The 22,576-nt window shown below is 42.6% G+C and overlaps 1 protein-coding gene across 1 annotated transcript in view; it reads left to right on the forward strand.

Moving 5' to 3' along the window:
- pomgnt2 (protein O-linked mannose N-acetylglucosaminyltransferase 2 (beta 1,4-)) overlaps window positions 1-11,227 on the forward strand; it is a 12,920-nt gene extending 1,693 nt beyond the window's left edge. The window contains exon 2 of the mRNA XM_080006100.1: window positions 6,000-11,227. Coding sequence (XP_079862226.1) covers window positions 6,085-7,887 — 1,803 coding nt within the window. The 5' untranslated portion in view covers window positions 6,000-6,084 and the 3' untranslated portion in view covers window positions 7,888-11,227. The remainder of the gene's footprint in view (window positions 1-5,999) is intronic.
- Window positions 11,228-22,576: the final 11,349 nt, after the last annotated feature.

Here is a 22,576-nt window from a genome sequence, read left to right on the forward strand (position 1 = left end):
ACACATACACACACATGCACATACCGGAAAATGCCTGCATCACCCCCCAATTTCTCATGTGAACCCCCCTTCTGGGGGAATGAGAGGATGACTGCCAAAAAAAAAGCTAGATTCAATTAAAGTGGGCACACGTGCCTATCAAGAGTTCAGAAACATGCTCGATGTCATAAGCAGGAAGCAGAGCCATTTGTGTGTGTATTGCTTTCTGTCTGTCTGTCACTCAGCCCATTTCTAAGAGAGACAGACAGAGAGAGAGACTACACAAGTCCGTCCTTGTAGAGCCAGATAATGGCCGCCGGGCCATTAATAGTCTCCGGTGTCACACTGAGCGCCAAGCAGCTTGATAACACCTGACAGGCCACTGTTTGGGCCAAGAATACAGATGACAAATACACGAGATTGCTGACAATGCAATCGCTTGACTGAAACGAGAACGGGTGGCAGAGGTGAAGGCAGACGGAAGACGGACAAGAGAAAACATCTTGTTTTAAGTCCGTAGATGATTTCTTTAAATTATTATTATTATTGGGTTTTTTTTTTAGCAAAAGGGAGATGCGAGGGAGAGAGATTTTAGATCAGCCATTTATGAACTCCAAAGCGATTAGACATGGAGAGAGAGGGGAAGGGAAGGGAGGAAACGGTGAGTGACGTGTGGTGATGAATTGTGCTCCGTTATGGCCACCCCCCCCTTTTTTATTTCCTTTCCTGGGCTTTCCAGGATTCTCATTAAAATGCGTTAGAGTCCTCAGGCTGCCCCCAAACTGCCTGCCCCCCCTCCCACATCATCAGGCCGCTTATCATCTTCAGAACAAACAGATATGCTAACCATGTCAGGGTGGCGAAGCTGGCTTGGATGGCGTCGATGCTGGAGCATCGACCGGCTCACGGGTGGTAAAATTGCATAGTGTGTGTATGCGTGTGTGCGTGTGTGTGTTTTTTTTTAGTTTTCTTTCTTTAGCTTGTGGTGAATTAATGGGCGGAGGGGGCTGGACTGCACAAACACCAGCAACCCAGCTGTTTAAGTGTAAGATTCAAAACAAAAAATGTTTTTTAGTCGAACAATTACAGGAGGATGGTTTTATCTGATCGACCCCCTCAGGCCTCACATACGTGGCTCCATCCACTTTTCACTGAGTCAACATAAGAATATTTGGTGCCAAAGTGCTCTTGTCAAGGTCATTTGTATGGAAAATATATGGAATATGACATTCCCCCTCGCTGTTCTGTCTAGGGATGCGCAGAAATTAAGTGGTATGGGCTCCTATACTGTGTCATCTTATCAACATTTTGTACCCCCTCTTGACTACGCCACATTTCCCATGCTCAGCTGGGCGTGCCGGGATTGGGCACTGGTCTCTTCCCTCTTTGCTTGCTGCTTCTGAGGGAAGATGTACTTTTAGAGGGTTGGTAGTGTCAATAGGGGGCACCACTTAAAATGGCCTAACCATATACAGTAATCAGGGCTTTGCAAATTACATATGTAAATTTTGACAAGGCAAGCACAGTATATTACCAGACCAAATTAACTCCTCATAAATTATTTGCTGAAAATAATAAAGGGTCACAGGATGTTCAAAATTTGCAACCTCTATATCATTGTGACTTGGTTTTAGCAACTAGCATGTGCCCCAGATCCCTAAATTGGCATCAGTGCATCCCCAGCTCTGTCTCGTTTTGCCTGTTTTGGAAGTCTTTTAACCCTTTCAAAATTACGATTAGCTTTTGACAATATTTTGTCACTTTGTTCTGAGAAGTACTGTTCATATTGGTGGGCAAACTACAGCGGTAGGGTGCTGATTTGTCAAAATGTTGTGGGCCAACTTGGATAAGGAGTTGTGGTTACTGGCCCACACAACACACGCTAGAGCTGGAAGAGAAAAATGCTTTGCTGACACATTTTATTATTCTAAAAGTCTACAGAAAATCTGTAGGGAAAAAAAACCACATAAATAAGCTTTTGCCTGCCTCCACTTGACCGGGGCAATGATTTGCTCTCATTGTTTATCATTCATGGGGTGTCATATTGAGATGGAATTAATTTCTCACCCTAATGAGTTGTGGACTGTGGACTATTGTTTTATTGTTTATTTTCGTTGCATCCTGTCACTTTTTTTATTTTCAGATGGTACAGTCAAAACGGACAATTCACATTAAGTTGACATTGTAGCTGTATCACCCTTTGTAGTGTGTATTCATAAATATTCCTTTCTCAATGTGCATTTCTAGATAAATTTTTTTACATCATCATTTAGCAGATGCTTTTGTCCGAAGCAACTTACAATTAGTCATACACCGATGCAGCCACCAGGAGCGATAAGGGGTCAACTGTATTGTTCAAGGACACTTCAGCATGTTAGCAGAAGGTTGCTTTAAACAGTCCTTCATGTCAGCTTCTGTCCTCTTCCATGCTGTCTTTCTATTCCCGAAGACAAAAGCCGCTAATGTCAAAGCCAAGAGTGTAAAAAAATAAAAGTAATATAAATAAAAGTATCAAGGCATGCTGTTGACCACTTCCTCAAACCATGTTTTCATTTTTTATTTTTTTCCTTGTCTCCCCCCTAATGCTCAGAGGTGGAAGAAAATACACTACTTACGCTGATGTGGTGGTGGATGCATGTTAGTAGGACGGGAAGTGGGTGTGAGCTCAGGGGAGACTGCTGAATGCAGATAGAGGAAAGAGGCAGAACCAGAAAGGAGCGAAAGGGAAACGGGGGGAATTGGGTGGTAGCCAAACAATGCACAGACCTAGAAAGATGGTACCCTGATGCAATGTTACTCTCCCATAGCCCAGTATTCCAAGAGTTTGATTATATTCGTAACTGTGTGACCTTTTTCTAATTTGGAAAACATGATTTTTATTACTTGGGTTCTATCTTGGCTTTGTCTCCCCTGGCGGTAGGGTGGGGGGAAAAAATAAATTATAAAAACCTATCTTGAAGGTCAGCCTGCATTGGTATCAGTTGGGGGAAATGTGAATCAGATTTACGAGTAGTTGTTTAATTTTCTTGGAGACTTAAGCGCCTGCATGTTAAGCGGTTGGTAATGTTTTCCACCTTCACCAATCTTGGTTCAAATATTTCAAATATATATATATATTTTTTTTTTTAACTGCAATATGGTATGAAATGCAATGGCCATGCTTAAAGGTCACCTGTATATTATTCCTCTTCCTGCATTCCCTCTTAAAAATGTCCCTTTAAGGGGACCTATTATGCTTTTCCTTTTTTTCTGTCAAACATATGTTACAATGTCGGATGTTGATATTAGACATGGCCGTAGTGTCAAATATGAGGTAAATAAATGACAAAGTAACTGCTGTGAGCAAAATGCTCAGTCTTCTGCCGCTCTGAACGCTCCGTTTCTACTGTCAGCTCGTCATGGATTACTCTATATGGTCATCTGCTCCATCAGATCCGCTTGATTCAGTTGCCATAACGAGAGTCAAAAGAGTTGGTTTGGCTCTGATTTTCACAATGTGGATTTTTTTTTCACCTTTTTTCACATAAATGTAATCTTCAGTAATTATTTTCTGTTTGCGAGTAGAAGATTCACTCACTCGCATGCTGCGAGGCTTGAGGCACATGCGTGGCTCGCAACTCGGGGCTCTTTTTGTTCAAGAGTCAAGTGTCAGTGAATGCCTGTGGGTCAAGCTGCAGTTACTGAGTCGCGAACAAAAGACTCTTTTGGGGGAGTGACTCCCAACTGAGTCATTTAAAAGATTTGTTCGCTAATAACTCATAGTTTGAGTCTTGCACCACAAGTCAATAGTGTAGTGTGGAAGTAAATGTGGCAACTACTAGACCTCAGGTTTTGAGAAGAGGAGTTTTAGCTGAATCGTTTGATAGTCTTCAAAAGGCTGTAGTCGCTCAGTCACAGAGAGGCATGAGTGTGAAGAAACTGTTTCAATGTAAGTGAGCATACCAGCTTGGATACTCATACATCACTTCATGAAAATAAACCATTTTAAGAAGAGCTTGAAATTCTGATTCTCTGGTGCTACAATCAGCTGTTTCTCCAGGTGACTGTAAGAATCAATGTGTTGCAGAAGGGAGTGCTGTAGAAGCGCAGTAAATCATTCCAAAATGCAAGAAATACCGGAGGTGGCCTTTTAATGAGAATGTATAACAGCCTCTGCCCACTTCCGTCAGACAGCTTTGACATTTTGAAGTTCTCAATGTCCTGGCTTGGCAGCTAAGCAGCGGGCACTTGCATGAAATGCTGTGGGACCCGCGTTCAGTGAGAGGGATTAACTACCACCGCGGGCGCCATGGTGCTGCACCATCCTGATCCACATAGATTGGAGTAGAGCGCTGACTGTTATTAAAGGTTTCATGGTCGCTTCATTTCTTTCATGTCATACATTATTGTGGAATTCACACATTTTGCTTAGATAAAATGGAAACCAATAAGGTTTTATATTTTAGAGTGGTCATATGGACTAGAGAACAGAAGAAACTAATATCCAGCAAGCTGAACTATCTTCCAATACACACCACAATTCAGGATTGAGTCTATATTACTCTTCCCTCTCTGTACTATCAGGAATACGTTGTATTCAATATTCTCCGTGTTCTCTCTGCATGTTAATCGTGGAGTTTGATCAGAGAGAGAGACAACTTTGCCGGTGACGTGTTTTTCTTTTCAAGATGGTAGAATAGCCTTCTCATGCCCCTCACAATCTAAGGGAAATGAGAAAGCATCTGGCAAATAAAAATAGTGTTAGAAATACAGATGGTTAAAGGAGAACTGGCAGGCCGGGGAATGGAATCTGAGCACAAGGACATGATTTAAATTGTTCGCAGGGTCGGTCCAGATGAGGATACCATGGCAGATGCCAATATAAGGGGAGAGATACGATGGCTGAGGAGGACAGAAGTATACATTTATGCTATTGTGTGTGGGAAATGGGATATGGGATGTCGGCTTGTGTTCGCTGCATGAAAATGTGTTCGTCATACTGTTTTTGCGGTTTTTCACCTGGCCTTGTCTCTACCTGACCTGAGACTCTAGGGCAAATGTGCCCTTAGTTTGCAACAGCCCTGATTAGTATTTGTTTTTGCTACAGGGACCAAATTAGGGAAAGGAATAGTCACTTTCAATTTCCCCATGTTGCCAGCAAGAGAGGGTTCTAGCAAAATATGCTATTGTGCAATTGGTGAAAGAGAATCTAACCCATTAGATGGATATTTAGCATGCTAGAAGTCCTTGGCACTTAGCTGGCAGGCATGTGATGACCACCAGCTAGTGGTTTGATCAAGAGCCTCTCCATGACTTCCTCGCTCTCTGAAATATGCAGATGAGGAGAATTTAGAGCTACACTCTCTCTTTGTCTCTCTCTGTGTTCTCTTGCATTGTAATTTCTAGGGTGGGAAGATGCAGTACAATGCCTTTTTTATTCACAAAGATTAATCAAAGGTTTTCATTTCTGAAAGGAAAGTCTTGGATGCGTGCTCTGGTAAATGGACTGCATTTATATAGCGCTTTCCTAGTATTGCAATTACTCAAAGTTCTTTACAGTACATGCCTCACATTCACATTCATACATCAATAACAGCGGCAGCCACGCAAGGCGCACACCTGCTCAATGAGAGCAGTTAGGGGTTCAGTGTCAAGGATACTTCGATGTGCTACCAGGAGGAGCCGAGGATCGAACCAGGAATCCTCTGATTACTGAATGACCCGCTCTACCTCCTGAGCCACCGTCGCCCTAAATGACTGGATTGTGTTGGTTGCATCAGGAGTATTGCAGGTTAAGTTCATGCTTGTCATTCCCTCACTCTCGTCGATTTACAAGAACCGCATATAGTGAAGAGAAGGGCATTTTGTTTAAGTGCATTTACTTTGCAGCTCAATTAATTTTCTCGCTTCCCACTACCTTTTCCCTTTCACACAACCATTTTCTCCTCTGCCCTTCCATCTTCCTAATTCCCTGGTCTGCCTTTCCCTCCATCCCAATCTATCTCTACATCTCCTCTTGCTATCCTATCCCACCTCTCCAGTTGTTGCTCGGCGGCGGATGTCTCATTGCCCGTCCCAGAGGTTGGAGGTCTGCTGGCTTCATGAGGTGGCGCCTAAGCAGCAGTAATGCGGGCATCTGTGGTGGGCTGCAGGATGAGTGTCGGGGCCCTCCTCAATGGGCTGTTGGTCTCCGTGGTGGCGGCGCTGCTTTGGAAGTACTCTAAGTTGAGCGAACACACAGCTCTGCTTGAAGAGGAGCTCCAGATGACCAGGCAGTCCCAGGAGCTCTCCCAAGCCCGGATTGACTACCATGCCGCCTTGCTTGCTCTACAGGAGCACGGCACTCGTATGGTCTGCACCGGCAAAATGCACACCGATCGTATCTGCCGCTTCGACTACCTCTGCTACTGCTCCGAGGCAGAGGAGTTTGTCTTCTTCCACTCAAATTCTTCTGTTATGTTGCCCAACCTGGGACCCAGGCGCTTTCAGCCTGCCCTGCTTGACTTGTCCTCGGTGGAAGACCACAACACACAGTACTTTAACTTTTTGGAGCTGCCCGCCGGTGCTTTGAAGTTCATGCCTAAGCCTGTGTTTGTACCTGATGTCACATTGATACTGAACAGATTTAACCCCGACAACCTGATGCATGTATTTCATGATGACTTGCTCCCTGCCTTTTATACCATGAAACAATATTTGGACTTGGATGATGAGGCTCGGTTAGTTTTCATGGAGGGCTGGGGTGAGGGCCCATACTTTGACCTTTATCGTCTCCTCAGCAGTAAGCAGCCGCTACTCAAAGAACAGCTGAGGAACTTCGGCAAGCTAATGTGTTTCACCAAATCATACGTGGGCCTGTCAAAGATGACCACCTGGTACCAGTATGGCTTCGTCCAGCCACAGGGACCCAAAGCCAACATCCTGGTGACAGGCAATGAGATCCGGCACTTTGCCAATACACTGATGGAGAAGATGAACATCACGAGGCTGGAGGATGCAACAATGGATGGAAAGCGAACCGAGGAGGAGAAGGAAAAGAAAGATGAATACATTGTAGTGTTCAGTCGCTCCATGACCAGACTGATCCTGAACGAAGCCGAGCTAATCTTGGTGCTGGCTCAGGAGTTTCAGATGAGAGTTGTTACGGTATCCCTGGAGGACCAGTCTTTCCCCAGCATAGTTCAGGTGATCAGTGGAGCCTCCATCTTGGTCAGCATGCACGGGGCTCAGCTTGTTGCCTCACTTTTCCTGCCCAGAGGAGCTGCCGTGGTGGAACTGTTCCCCTATGCTGTAAACCCAGAACAGTACACTCCATATAAAACCCTGGCTTCCCTGCCAGGTATGGACCTCCACTACTTGTCCTGGAGGAACACTTTGGAGGAGAACACAGTCACTCACCCAGACAGACCCTGGGAACAAGGTGGCATCGCCCACTTGGAGAAGGAAGAGCGAGAGAGAATACTGGCCAGCAAGGACGTCCCCAGGCACCTATGCTGCCGGAACCCTGAGTGGCTCTTCAGGATCTACCAGGACACTTTGGTGGACATCCCTTCACTCCTCAAAGTCCTCAGAGAGGGTCTGAAAACCAGGCCCAGCTTGAGGAAGGCCAAGCCAGCCAGCACAGTTCATCCGGGCCGGGTCAGAGAGGCCCAGTGCCAAACCTCAGTCCAAGCTGCCAATGAGGCCAAGCTCACAGTCTCCTGGCAAATCCCCTGGAATCTGAAATATCTCAAGGTGAGAGAAGTGAAGTATGAGGTGTGGATCCAGGAGCAGGGTGAGAACACCTACATGCCTTATATCCTTTCCCAGCAGAACTACACCTTCTCAGAGAACATTAAGCCTTTCACCACCTATCTGGTCTGGGTCAGGTGTATCTTCAACAAGATCCTCCTCGGCCCCTTTGCCGATGTTCTCACGTGTAGGACCTAGCTGAAATACCTTTTTGTTTTGCGGTTTGATCCTGTGTTGTCACACATTTTGGATGGATAACACTTGTTCCATGCAATCAAATATTGGAACATTTACACTTGTCTGGGGTGGATGAATTTTATTCATCCTGTGGCCCAGAGATTGTGCTGTATGTTGTAAAATCCAGCGCATGGATGTCCGCCGAATCGAAGTAGAGCACAATTTGATTTACCTGTGGACAACACTGAATGAGACTTGAATAACAGTGACAGAGTGAGATGGCTATAGCCTCTTGTTAATACAAAAAGATAAGAAGTATATATCACTGTACCTACAAAAGGAGGAAAACACATACTGCTTATAATTCAGATCCACAGATTTATTTATGTGCAAATTATTATATTAGATGTTTTAGCACTAGTCAGAACACTGATCCTTTACAATACATTTTTGTTGAATGCAATGTATTTTTTCTGTGGTGAGAAAGTGAGATAGAGATAGCATAGCTGAAAGCTTTTTGTTTAGTTTTTTTGTTTTTCTGTCTTGACAACTGTTTACTGAGTTTCTATGATTCCCACGGGACTTGGTTACCTATAGATTGTTTCTTGGCATTATTTTTTGCTGAATATTGCCAAAACTGAAATAATCTAAAATAATGTCATTGTCAGTCTCCCATGCTGTAATGTTTTCCTGCTTTTATCTTCAAATTTCCTCTTTACCATACAGTTTTACCCTGTTGTCGCTCCAAGTCTCACAAATGTTGGGACAGATAATGTGTCCAGGGAAGCCTGTAAAGGATATAACTTGAAAAAAAAGAGATGTGGACTCAAGTTATTGTGACTTGGACTCGAGTCACTGTTTTGGTGACTTGCAACTTGACAGAAAATAAATCACTTGAGACTTGACTTGGACTAGGAACTTAAAGACTCGTGACTTGAGTCATGATGACTCGAATGACTTGTTTCTGTTTACTTTCATTCACTGAAACCTTTGAACTAAAACACGATGGGTAAACAGAAAGGTACTTTGGTTGGGCTCGGTCCCCCTCACTTTATGTTGTCCCAGCTCGGTAGCAGACAGCCATGTGTTATAGTAATCCATGAATAGTGCCATTGTGAGAGATTTCCTTATCAAACAAAAGTTGGTGTTTAGAAAGTTGTAAACAGGGGAGGGTGTTTTTTTCTCTCTCCCGTGTTAAGCTCTGTGCGATGTGATTCGTCCACACGCCACACTCCATGTTTGTTTACTTTTGCTCCCACGTGCCGATAACGGAAGTGATGTGTTCACTGGAACTCGGAAAAAAAAAACTAAACTGTAATTTAATATCATCTTCCACATTTTTTTTTTATCTATCAAAAAGTTCTGACACACGGTATCATCGTGGATTTCTGATTCTTAAAAATTAATTAAGTCTTTTTCATTCAATCAAAGCAATTTGTGCAAATCTGTTCATACCTTTTTGAGATATTCTGCAGACAAGCAGACAGAGACATTGTAACAAAGTTTGATGTTTAGTCTGGCTGTCAGTACTTCAGTACTTGTCAGTTTAAAAGTGATGGGGAGGGAATATTTTTTTGATTGAGAAGAAATTAAGAAATATATATGATTTTATAAAGCTATTTGTTTGATTACGTTTATTTCACTGAATATCAATAATTATAATACAAATTCAATTCATTTCCATACTTTTTGAACAGGTTAGATAGATAGGCCAATAATATTATTAGACAGGTACTAATACCTTGTTTACCTTGCTCTCTCGCAGGTAAGACTGCAGTATCTTGGAGGGGGGGGTGACTTGACTTGACTCGCCCAAAGAAAAATGAGACTTGAATTGAGACTTGGACCAAATGACTTGAGACTTACTTGTGACTTGGATAAGAGGGACTTGGTCATGTCTGCTCGAAAAGAAAAAAAATGTAATAACTCCTGTGGTAGGTTTGCAGTTTAAGTTGATGCCACTAGGACTAGGAATGGAGAATTAAAGCTTGGGTATGGCTGCACTGTCCAACCAATAAAGCCATATTCTGGCTAATTGGTCCAGTGTACAATCTAACTATTCATTTTTACATTAGTTTTTTAGAAACCATACTTAATTCCTCAAAAGTAGTATGTAGTCATTGTCTACTCTGGCTTAATGAGCATCAAGCTTCTAACTGACCATACCAATTCAACCCAGGCATTTGTAAAATGTTGGTTCCCGTCATTTATAGCCCACAGTTCATAGCACAGCCTTGCTCAACACTTTACTATTGACAAACGTACCACTGCAGCAGCTTCTCACTGTGATGCAGTGAGAAAATGCAGTCCAACTGGCAAAGGTTTAATGGTAGAACTACACCAGACAAGTTGGTGCGGCATGCTTCCTTTACATCCATGTTAACCCACTGTAGGAGCTACAGTTCACTGGCCACATCAGCCCTGCAGTATTTCTCCTACCTTTGTTTTCCACACAATAACTAATAAATTGACATTGACAGTATTTCAGACATAAAACTTATTATCAAACTGTGTTAAAAAAAGATTGAAATCACTGTTGTTTTCAATATTCCTCCTACGACAACATCGATGCGTCTGGGACGCTTCACAAGTATATCATATCCTGTCTGGTGTCTCTGCTTTGCGTCGCACCCTCTTGATAAAGATGTGTCACTATGTCAGTATATATTTTTTTGCACATTTTGTCTTGGAAAAAAGTCAAGAAACAGCCTGCTATTGCAGTGCTTTGTGCATCTATTGCCAATGAACCAGGGTTTGTCACTAACTAGACCAGAATCGGTGGCAGTAGAAGTCTGGCATACGTCCGGGGGGTGTAACCCATTATTTTCCTTTGGAACTGCACAACACCACCAACACGCTAAATTGACTGTAATGTGCCAATGTTCATCTGATGTCAATTTGTCATAAAGTTCATCGCTAGGCAGCCTTACTTCTATACCACTAATGATCTTTTGCTTATTGGCCAATCTGAGGATCCTTAAACATTGTAAAGCTGCATGAGTTTAACCAGGAAATCTCCCTCCCAGTTAAATGTGCCACATTTCCATTTCGGCAAATACACTTTGTTGATCCGATTGTAATTTGCAATATTCTACTTCTGCGGTGCAGTTTGATCACTCACTTCTGTGTGAGGGAAATGTTTATTTGAAGCCAGTGTTCAGAGTGAAGAATGTGTTGTTTTTAAACATTATTATTATGTGTTTGTACTGTTACTTATTTGTGCCCTTCCCCTTTCAACAAGATCGTACCAGTGGTGAGCTTTGGAAATGAGAGAGTGTATTGCTGAATATGTTTTCTACGTTGAACAAAGACTAGGAATTTCATTTTGGGTAGTTGTGATTCAATAAAGAAGCCTATTTCATATTGTATGCATCATCATGCTGTTTATATAAGTTTCTTTTTATGAGGGTTATTCTGAGGGCACATGCCAATGAGAAGCGGTAAGGGGATTATTTTTGCCTCATTCACACTGGGATTGGAAGAGCCATTTCTGCTCTGTCTGCTCTGAATCTCAAATGTCCTTCGAATATTTTAGGTGGATTAGAGAGCGGGGCAGCAATTAAATGAGTGGTGATTATGCCTAAGCTTTCCTTGAGGATTCAAGTCATTAAAAATGAATTTGCTCATGATATAATTATTTTTATCATGGTTTTAAAGTGGGTGGTTGGGTGGGTGTAGGAGCCGCTTGGCCTAAATGTAAATGTATCTGTATCCTCACAGCGAAACAGAACTTTTCCAGCAAAAATATATTTTTGAGAACAAGAAGTAAACAAAAGCCGACTCTTCTGACTCTTGTTTGTCGTTCACTGGGAGGCCTCCCCCACTGAATCAAACAGTCGAAATTGAGCGACTCTTTTTACCAAGTGACTCGCCAATGACCGAATCTCAAAAGACGGTCGAAACTTTCATCACTAGCACTAGTTGTCGCTGTCTCCGTGAAACTTGAGCTTGTTCTGCTCAACCCGGAGCTACGACCACAAGAGCTCGATTCAAAGACTTATTTTCAGCGGAGAGAAAGCGAAGAATGAGAAGAACATGAAATGACTATCCCGAATTTGTTACAGTACCTGGTAATACATTCTCGTTCCTACATTTGTACAACAGCAACATCGTACAAACTCACTTTCTACGCATCTTTTTTCTTTTTCTTTTTCTTTTTTTGAACCACAGCGTATAAACATGCCCTGACTGTCCGCTGCGGTAGAACTGGTGGTAAATACTCGGCGTTCGATTCCAGACCATCTCAACAGTGCAGAGGCTTGCTCACGCTCCGTTTAAAGGCTGATTAATCTGGCATAAGAGAACACACGGTCCACCTTGAAACTAGATACGAGGGAACAACATTACCTCTCCTAGTGCTACCGAGTGCTACTGCACCCTCGTTGTATTATTGTTTTTCTATTTGCATAGTTAACACCAAAGGCTTCCAACTGGGAGTCCCAGAAAAAAATGTTCACGATCTTAAAGAGAATCCCAAGGAAAGCGCTTGTCTGTTGGGTTGCGCTCCTGCCACCGCCAGTCGTGATGACTTGACGATGAGACGTCACAAGCTCTTGTCATCTTGGAAGAATATTTGGTTGGTTTGACATGATCTCAAGGCTTGAATCTTGGCTCCCACAGTGTGTTTCTAGACCGTTGAGAAAATACATTTGAAACAAATTCCCGGACCTTTCTTTAAAGTGAAATAATTGATGTTTTGAAGTAAACAGCTCTCCCCTCTGAGAAGAAACTTAAAGACATTTTCACTTATAATCGCCATGCTATTTTCTTTAAACAATGTTTTTACGACTGATTTTTTAAGACTAAAATATAATATTTTTCTGACTAGATATTTTTTTGTGTTTTTTTCTGCCTTAAACATGTTTTTCTCCAAAATATTATTTATTATTATTATTTAAAATATTTACGATGTTTTTATTTAATAGTACATTATTTAATTATTATAAGGTGTTATTAAATCTTTATTTTATAATTATTTTATATTTATCATTTATTTATTATAAAACTTTATTTGTTTGTTCATTTTGTATTCATATTATTTGACATGGTCTTTATGTTGTGCACGGCGGACAAGTTTTCGCCCGGCACCTGCTGCAGGGCAGGACACCCAGAATGGCAAGCGATGGGCGCTCGCTGAGCGACACAGTGGTTGCACAAAGTGCAGTCATTGGAGCAACTGGAACGCTTTCTCCCTCTGCTCTCTCCTCCTCCATTCCAAAGTGCTCCCTTCCTCTCTCTCTTCTCTCGCTCTTTCTCTCCCCAGAGCTATTTTCTGCCAGGTTAATCGTAGAGACGAGATGCTCCGTGACAGGTGCAGATGGGACGCAGTGGAGTAAGCGACAGTGGCCTTCCCTGGAGTGGCTATAGTGTGTGTGTGTGTGTGTGTGTGTGTGTGTGTGTGTGTGTGTGTGTGTGTGTGTGTGTGTGTGTGTGTGTGTGTGTGTGTGTGTGTGTGTGTGTGTGTGTGTGTGTGTGTGTAACAACTACCGCTTAAACCGTGGACATGAGGATGCAGGCACCTCTCCTCGGGTTAAGCGTATGAGGTTTTGACTCCGCTTCATGTTTATGCTCTTTTGCTATGAAGCCATTTTCTCTTTAAGTACTTGCTGCTCTCCAGTTTGGACCAAGCCTTTTATTAGTCCACCTGGAAACCATTTCACTTCCTGTTTTGCCGGGGTGTGCGGTTTGTGACGGTCTGCGGTGCGGAATTTCCACACGCGATTGAGGCTCCGGGATGCCATCAAACTATTCAATTAGTGTGAATAAGTTTTGATCCGACGCTATGAGCGGGTGTGGCAACGGTCACATTATTTTATTGGAACTGTTCTCAAAACGTAGTATATACGTCGCGTATATAAAATATATGCATATAGACACCGCATGTTTTGGGATGCAAAACATAGTTCGTCATGCAGGTCGTTCAATAGCCACTAGGGGGAGGATCCAACTGTTGGATGCAGATAGTAAGTAGAAAGTAATTCCTACAGACTGTTACTCGAAGGAGAGCACCCGGAGGACAGTCATTTTTATTAGGGTTAGAACTACACAAAATAAACATTCACTCTCTCTCTTCGAGCCTTTTGTGAAATTCACAGCCAAGAGACTTGAGCCAACAAATGTGTTGATGCATTATAAACTCGTGAGTTCTGAGCCAAACTCTAGCAGGCCAATCCTTATGAAAGCACAGTTATAATAATAATAATAACTTCAATTTTTATAGCGCCTTTCAAGCAGGGGGCAGATTAAGGGAGAGAGGTGCGGGAACAAAACAAAACAAAGGGATCGCTAAACTAACTAATGGGGAAAGGCCACGGTGAAAATGTGGGTCTTGAGGGTTGTTTTGAAAGTGTCCAGGGTCGGGGTGTTAAATACAAACACTACACTTTTTACATTGAATTAACCCCACGGCACACCACCATCCTGCTAACCACTAAAAACGTCACAAAAATAACTGCTGATCATTATGGCCGACTAATACAAACCCCAATTCCAATAAAGTTGGGACGTTGTGTAAAATGTAAATAAAACAGAATGATTTGCAAATCCTTTTCAATCTATATTCAAATGAATACACTACAAAGACAAGATATTTAATGTTCAAACTGATAAACTTTATTTTTTTTTTGCAAATATTCAATCATTTTGAATTTGATGCCTGCAACACGTTCCAAAAAAGCTGTGACAGGGACATGTTTACCACTGTGTTACATCACTTTTCCTTTTAACAACTCAATAAGCATTTGGGAACTGAGGACACTAATTGTTGAAGCTTTGTAGGTGAAATTCTTTCCCATTCTTGCTTGATGTACAACTTCAGTTGCTCAACAGTCCGGGGTCTCCGTTGTCATATTTTGCGCTTCATAATGCGCCACACATTTTCAATGGGAGACAGGTCTGGACTGCAGGCAGGCCAGTCTAGTACCCGCACTCTTTTACTACGAAGGTGCGCTGTTGTAACACATGCAGAATGTGGCTTGGCATTGTCTTGCTGAAATAAGCAGGGACGTCCCTGAAAAACACGTTACCTGGATGGCAGCATATGTTGCTCCAAAATCTGTATGTACCTTTCAGCATTAATGGTGCCTTCAAAGACGTGCAAGTTACCCATGCCATGGGAGCTAACACACACCCATACCATTACAGATGTTGGTTTTTGAACTTTGCGCCGATAACAATCTGGATGGTCCTTTTCCTCTTTGGCCCGGAGGACACGACGTCCATGATTTCCAAAAACAATTTCAAATGTGGACTCGTCAGACCACAGCACACTTTTCCACTTTACGTCAGTCCATCTCAGATGACTTCTGGCCCAGAGAAGCCGGCAGCATTTCTGGGTGTTGTTGATATATGGCTTTCACTTTGCATGGTAGAGTTTTAACTTGCACTTGTAGATGTAGCGACGAACTGTGTTCACTGACAATGGTTTTCCAAAGTGTTCCTGAGCCCATGTGGTAATATCCTTTACAGAATGTTGGCTTTCAGCCTTGCCGCTTATGTGCAGAGATTTATCCAGATTCTCTGAATCTTTTGATGACATTATGGACTGTAGATGATGAAATCCCTCAATTCCTTGCAATTGTATGTTGAGAAACGTTGTTTTTAAACTGTTGGACTATTTGCTCACGCAGTTGTTCACAAAGTGGTGAACCTCGCCCCATCCTTGCTTGTGAACGACTGAGCCTTTCAGGGATGCTCCTTTTACACCCAATTATGATACTCACCTGTTTCTAATTAACCTGTTCACCTGTGGAATGTTCCAAACAGGTGTTTTTTGAGCAGTCCTTGACTTTCCCACTCCTTTGTTGCCCCTGTCCCAGCTTTTTTGGAACGTGTTGCAGGCATCAAATTCAAAATGAGTGAATATTTGCAAAAAAACAATAAAGTGTATCAGTTTGAACATTAAATATCTTGTCTTTGTAGTGCATTCAATTGAATATTGGTTGAAACGATTTGCAAAAAACATTGTATTCTGTTTTTATTTACGTTTTACACAACGTCCCAACTTCATTGGAACTTGGGTTTGTAGTTGGTGATGCCAGACTCGCAAATAATTTTTTTAAAGCAAACAAATCTCAGAAATGACTCTGGACTCTGGATTCATGATTTGGACGAGTGGGTGGATCTTCCACTCACAAACTGAAAAAAGGTCTTGGCCTTTCATTTACTCATTGCATTCCACCAAAGCAAAGACTTTTGACTGAAACTGAATGGTTCTTATGAGATTTCCATTCACAACCCAGAGACAAAACGACTCTCGTTCATTGTTGGGGATGTCCTCGCTCGCAGGGCGTCACGCACACCGAATCGAACAAAGGAAGAGTTTGAAAATTGAACAGCTCTTTAGTCTTTATTACGTGGGGCCTCAAGAGACTTGAGCTTTTTCTGATGAACACAGAGCTGCTATTCTGGCCTGAACTCTTGAATTTGAAAAAATTAGTACAGCCCTGCAATTTTGACCTTGCAACACAAGGGCTAGTTTACATTAAAACCTGGAATTTGCTGTTAACAAAAAAAAAAAATAATATATATATATATTTATATATATATATATATATATATAAATAAATAAATACAGACATTTGTTCCCAGTTGCTGTTGGAGTACTACACTACAGTAGGAACCTTTCCACTGTCATTTATTCACCTTCCATTCATTCCACTCGTTCAACATTTTTCACACTAACCCCACACACAATCACAACATCCACCGCTGAGGAGATATAGACGGAGAAGTATATTGTGCCGATTATCACCTCTGAGAACGCCTCCTTTATTTATTTATTTTATTTATTTGATCTTTTTCCTTCATCCAATTAAGGCTTAACCCGACAGCCCTAACCACACACACACACACACACACACACACACACACACACACACACACACACACACACACACACACACACACACACACACACACACAGGGGCTAATGCAAATATTCACCGGGGGCCGTTATCTCATATCCGGTGTGGCGCTTCTCAACTGGGAAGGAAGAAAGAAAGAACTTGGGAATGTGGGGATAAATTTCTCAATTTGAAACTCTTATGTCTTAAGATGTTTGTATTTTCATATTTTATATTCGTCATCCTCCCTCGAATAAAAACGGGAGTAAGGAGACAGGTTTTGTCATCCTGAGGTTGACTTTGTGGTCGAAACTTGAGTTACTTTATTCCATGTGTTCATTTGTTGATTTGCTTGCTTCTCAATAGGATGCTTTTTGAAATAGAAGAGAGAAAAGGTGTAGTAGCGTGTGGTGTTTATCTGATGCCTTTATTATAGGGTATTCACAGCCAAGAATGCAATGGAAGAATGTAACCCCTATCGACATATTTGAATTTGTTTATTTTTTTATTCCCCTTTTATTTTATGTCTTATTTTAAGTTTTGTATTCATGCAATGCTGCTGTAACCACCCTCCCTCCCCATCCCTCCCTCCCCATACCTCCACCCCCATCCCTCCATTCCTATCCCTCCCTCCCCATACCTCCACCCCCATCCCTCCATTCCCATCCCTCCGTCTGGCCATCAAGAAAAAGAGAGAGCAGGCGCTCGCTAATGGGGGGTTTGGCTTTGCAGAGGACTAGCGTGCTGCAGGGAGGAGGCCTGCGAGGTTAATCTGTGCGTCTTTCAAGTCGGGCTCTCGCCGTCTGTACCTCTCGCTCGCCCTCCCTGACTTTCTCTCTTTCTCTCTCTCTTTCTTTCTTTCTTTTGCTCTTTAATTCTTTGATCTACTCATTCTGTCTCCCCCCCCCTCACATTCCCTTCTGTACTCTCGCACCTCAAGCGCCTTCCCCTCTTCCCCTATCCCTCTCTCCCTCTCTCTTTCGCTCTTACATCTCCCCCTCCTTTCTTCCCACCTCTCTTCTCATCTCTCCCTCCTTCCCCCCACTCTTTCTCCCCCCCCTTCACCTCCATCTTCCTCCTCTCCTCCCCTCTCTCTTCCTCCCGCCCTCTCCATGTCTCTCTCTCTCTTTCTGTCTCACCTCCATCTCTCTCCTTTCTTCCCCTCTCTTTCTCTCTCTCACCTCGCTCTCCTTCTCTCTCTCACCCTTCTCTCTTCCCACCTGTCCCTCCACCTCTTTCTCCCCCTCACCCCAATCTCCCTCCTCTCTTCCCCTCCCTCTCTCTTTCAATTCAATTCAAAGGGTCTTTATTGGCATGGGAAACAGGCGTTTACAATGCCAAAGCAGGTCTGAAATATAACAACAAACAAAAAATAGATATAAATGTACATACATGGTGGAAGTTGTCTCACTTATATCTCCCTCCTTCCCTCTCTCTTTCCCCCCTCCATCTTTTTTCTCTCCCCCCCTTTCTCTCACCTCTACCCCCCCCTTTCTCCCTCACCTCTATTGCGCTCCCGCCCTCCTCTCTTTACCTCCCTCTTCTGTCTCTTACCCTCTCTCTCTCCCTTATGAGTATTATGATTACTACATCATTTTTAATAATATGTATTTATTTATTTATTGCTTTGTTCATTGATTTGTCTTCCATTTTTTTGTACTTGTCCCACTTGAATCAGTAGATACCACAGGTGCTAAATAAAGGAGTTCTAAAATTATGTTTCTCTCTCTCACTCTCACTCACACACACGTGCGTTCAGCATCAGTGCTTTGAACTCCAGCTTTCCGGTCTCTCTCAGAATATCTCTCCTGTTCCCTCCTTTGATGGTCTGTTACACGGTTAAGGTGACTTTGGGGGATTTGGCGAGGCGGGGAGCGTGTCGAGTTCGCGTCGAGGAGTTCTTGTCAGATGGATAATAACAAGTTGGCGCTGGCGCATCTGTAACTCCAATGTACTTATTTGTATAAACTTGTGTATGTATGTATGTATGTATGTATAAACTTTATTTGCTTTATTTATTTGTATTTCTCATAAATTCATTGGTTTATGTATTTATTCATTTACTTGTGTTGTTTTGTTTGTTCACTCACTCGTTCCCCCTAATCAATCTCTCTCCTCTCGTCTCTCTCTCACTCCCTCTCTCTCTCCACCATCTCTCCTTTTCTTTCCCCCTCCTCTTTTCTTGTCTTTCTCACACCCTCTCTTTCTCTTGTTTGTTCGTTCATTTGTGCATTTGTTTGTACGTTCATTCCTTCGTTCCTTTTCAGGTAATTTAGATTGTTTTAATATCCATGACACCAAGAGATATGTTGATTTTCTCATACAGAAATGGCGGAAGTTACAAAAAACACAGGCTCTCGTTGAGACATATAGACCCCTTGTGGTGTGGGGGTGGTGTGGTTTAAGCAGCCACAACGGTCTTGGGTCTAGGTGATTGGGTCCAGGATCAGTGTGGCTGTAGGCCTGTTGCTCTTTAGACTAATCATGAGCAACCGGTAAATCCCCACGCCCACACAGGAGAGGAGCCTTCTCATGTAATGTTGTACATCTGCTCCGGGCTTGTTCCACCTAGCCACTTCAATAAACTGGTATTCTTCTACTCTATTGTCTGTGTCTCTGTGTCCAAGGGCGCTGAAAATTGCCATTTGGGTGCCCCTGTCTATTGAAATGTTAAGCAAAACATCAGCATCAGTTCTGTGTATGACATCGGAGTCGGAGCGTCTAGAAATAATCGTGGCGTGCGTGGGTGCGTGCGTGCATGCAATAGACCCTTCAGAGGAGGAGCCATGAATCTGGGCAATCAGTCAATACGCTGGGTCGAGTACTCCCACGGACAGACGGCAAAGTTGAAAGGAAAGCCGGCAAAGTTGAAAGGAAAGCCGTCGCCTCCTCGGGCCCCTTGTGCGAGCAAGCAGCTTCTGGAGTACCTTCTGGGCCCTTTGCCGCTCATAGCTCCGGTAAGTTAATTGGAACATGATATCAAGGGCAAAAGCTTGACCGTCTGCTCTTTTAACCACGCTAATGGAACACATTTCCTGAGGGCGGCCGTTACCTCACTGACCCGCTCTGACTGCTGAGTGAGTGAAAGACAGAGAATTAAATTTTCACTTTTATTCACAGGATGCTCAAATGATATACACATACTGTATGTGGGAGCTGACGGTCCTTGAGGTGGTAGTCGAAACAACTGGTTACTCACGTATATTGCGCTCTTCTTAAAAAATACTTCCAGATGACTCTGGTGTAAAAAAGATGAAGAAAAGTGTTTATTCCAAGTTCCACAGGTAACATAATATGTCCACAACAAGAGTAAATCCAAAGTAAATTAATAACTCCTTAAGACAATAACTACAGAAAACTGTGTTATGCCACAGGTCTAACGCCACAATTCAGTATTACATCATACGCATTTCACATGTTTTCAGCAATTACTTTCTAAAATGTATATGTTTTGAAACAAATAACTAAATTCACTTTACATGGACTTTTTAGGTTATCTCTCGCTGTTCCCGCAGGTAGCTTTTTATGTTTGATGTCTATGAACAACTAATCACTACTCCAAGAGGGGGAGAAATACCATGGGTGAGGCAATTAAACCTAGAACCAAACAACAGCATGTACATGGAAAAATATAAACACAGAAACATCAGATGACAACATGTATTGACAAAATAGAGTTAATAAAGTCCAGGAAAACTGGGACAGCAATTCGGCATGTGGCCTCTTCCTGTCATAGTTATGGCAGTAAATGAGGGAGGAAAGAAGAGGGATGCAACCAGGAGGGTGCTGGGGGTGTGTTAAAAGTAGGTGCTGGTGGTGTGTGTGTGCCTGTGATGAGTCAGCCTGTGTGTGGGTGTGGGTGTGAGTGTGATGTGTCCACCGCTGAGTGTCTGGCACTTGTGTGGACCCTATAGCTTCTTGTTCTGATTGCGTTGCTCTAACAGGTGCACTTCAGATTCTACTGCTAGCATGTTCAATCTCTACCAATGACCCAGTGTCGAGTTGAATTGGCTTAACTTGCCTGTGAGCCTGCAGTTCAAAGGGCTTAGCAGCCTTGATGTAAGAGTTAATTCCAGCCACACTAGGCGCTCTAGATGACACATGAAGGCCCTCAAACATGTCTAGTACCCTGAATTTAGCATCTGAGGCTGCTAAAGCAGTTTGTAACTCTAGCTCTTCTCTCTGTAACTTTAGCATGGCTTCCTGTTTGTCAAGCAATCATTTTTGCTTGAGAGTGGAAGCTTGGGCTAGCAACATAGCTCTCTCCAATTCGGCTTTCAGACGAGCAGCTGATGCTGATGCAGATGACGACACGTTTGAATGTATTGAGGATGACGCTCTAGATCCTTGCTTTCGTGAGTTGACAGACACAGCAGATATGCTATCTGCGGGCTTGACCACTTCTTTGTCCTTCTTCTTAACTGAGGTGTTAAGCTCGCAAAACTCTCCAAATAGCTTGTTGAACTCAACTATCAACATTGTCTGAACAACTTGCAGGTTACTGTCATTGCCACCGTCCATTAAATGATGCATCTGGTTAGTTTTGCTGGTTAGCTGACCCATCCTAGCTTTCCATATGCCAACCGCACGACACAATCTTTCATCAATAGCCTTTGCAGTGACTTTAAATGTTGTAGCCCCAGCCGCTGAGGTAGAATCTGCATTCATCATCTTTCTGTTTACTTACGGCAAAGACTTGAATTGCTTTCCTTCCCTCCAGGGCTCCAATCTTAATAAATCTTTATTCCAAGTGGAGTGAAGTTTCCACAGGGAACAAAATATGTCCACAACGAAATGTTCCTCAACAAGAGTAAATACAAGGTTAAGTAATCATGCCTGAAATCACCAGCTAAAACTAAGGTAAGAAAACTGTGTTGCTTCGCCTCTAAAACACAGCCGACTCCCCCGGGCCGATTCAAGGAGAAAGATCACTCAAAGAGTCACTCAAACGAGAGAAGAGCGAAGCGTGTTTTCAGCACGAGAGGCTTAAGCTTAACCCTGCAAATGTGTACGTGAGGAAGTATGGAGCGACAGGGAGAACAAAAATTATCAAATTACAGCGTGGACTACAGAAACTGCAGATGGAAAAAAATGGTAAAAGTGCAATTACTTTCTATTTGGAATAATGGAACCATAGGAAGGACTAGAGAAGGCTTCCTATGATCATTTATTGTAAATGTCATTACCAATACACATTTTAACCTGTCATCTATCTAAATATAATTTCTACTTATTATGTGAATGTAAACAACACACTTGAATGTATAATTCAATATAATTAGCACACACGTGTTAAGGTGCATTGGCTCCTACACTGTACATAACCAAATATCAAAATAAAATATACACATACAGTACACACATTCATACAAAAATATATTGTACACACACACACACACACACACACAAATTAATCAGTTAATCATAATAGCTTTATTATATTATTTATTATTAAAGATTTACAGTGGAAAAAAACATGCCTCCGGTCCCCAAGTACACAAAACACCACACTGATGGAACACATTTCCAAGTATTCCAGGCGGCCATTACCTCACTGACCGCTGACCTCTGAGTGCGTCTCGTGTAAGTGAGAGTGAGGGAGAGAGAGACGATCCTTAGGAGATCTGTCAGTGCATCCACTCCTTTACGACGTCTAATAAAGCAGAGCCATCTGAAGTCACCTTGATTTTACGAGGGCAAACAAAAGTTAGATTAGCTTGCACTTCAATGATTAAAATATGCTCTGGGGGACATTAAGTTATTGCAGCACAAGCGTACATAGGCATGGGTAATTTTAGTCAATTCCACTGTGTGTGTGTGTGTGTGTGTGTGTGTATATACTGTATATATGTGTGTGTGTGTGTGTG

Source organism: Zeus faber, assembly GCF_960531495.2.
Source record: "Zeus faber genome assembly, chromosome: 8".
NCBI classification, from domain to species: domain Eukaryota; kingdom Metazoa; phylum Chordata; class Actinopteri; order Zeiformes; family Zeidae; genus Zeus; species Zeus faber.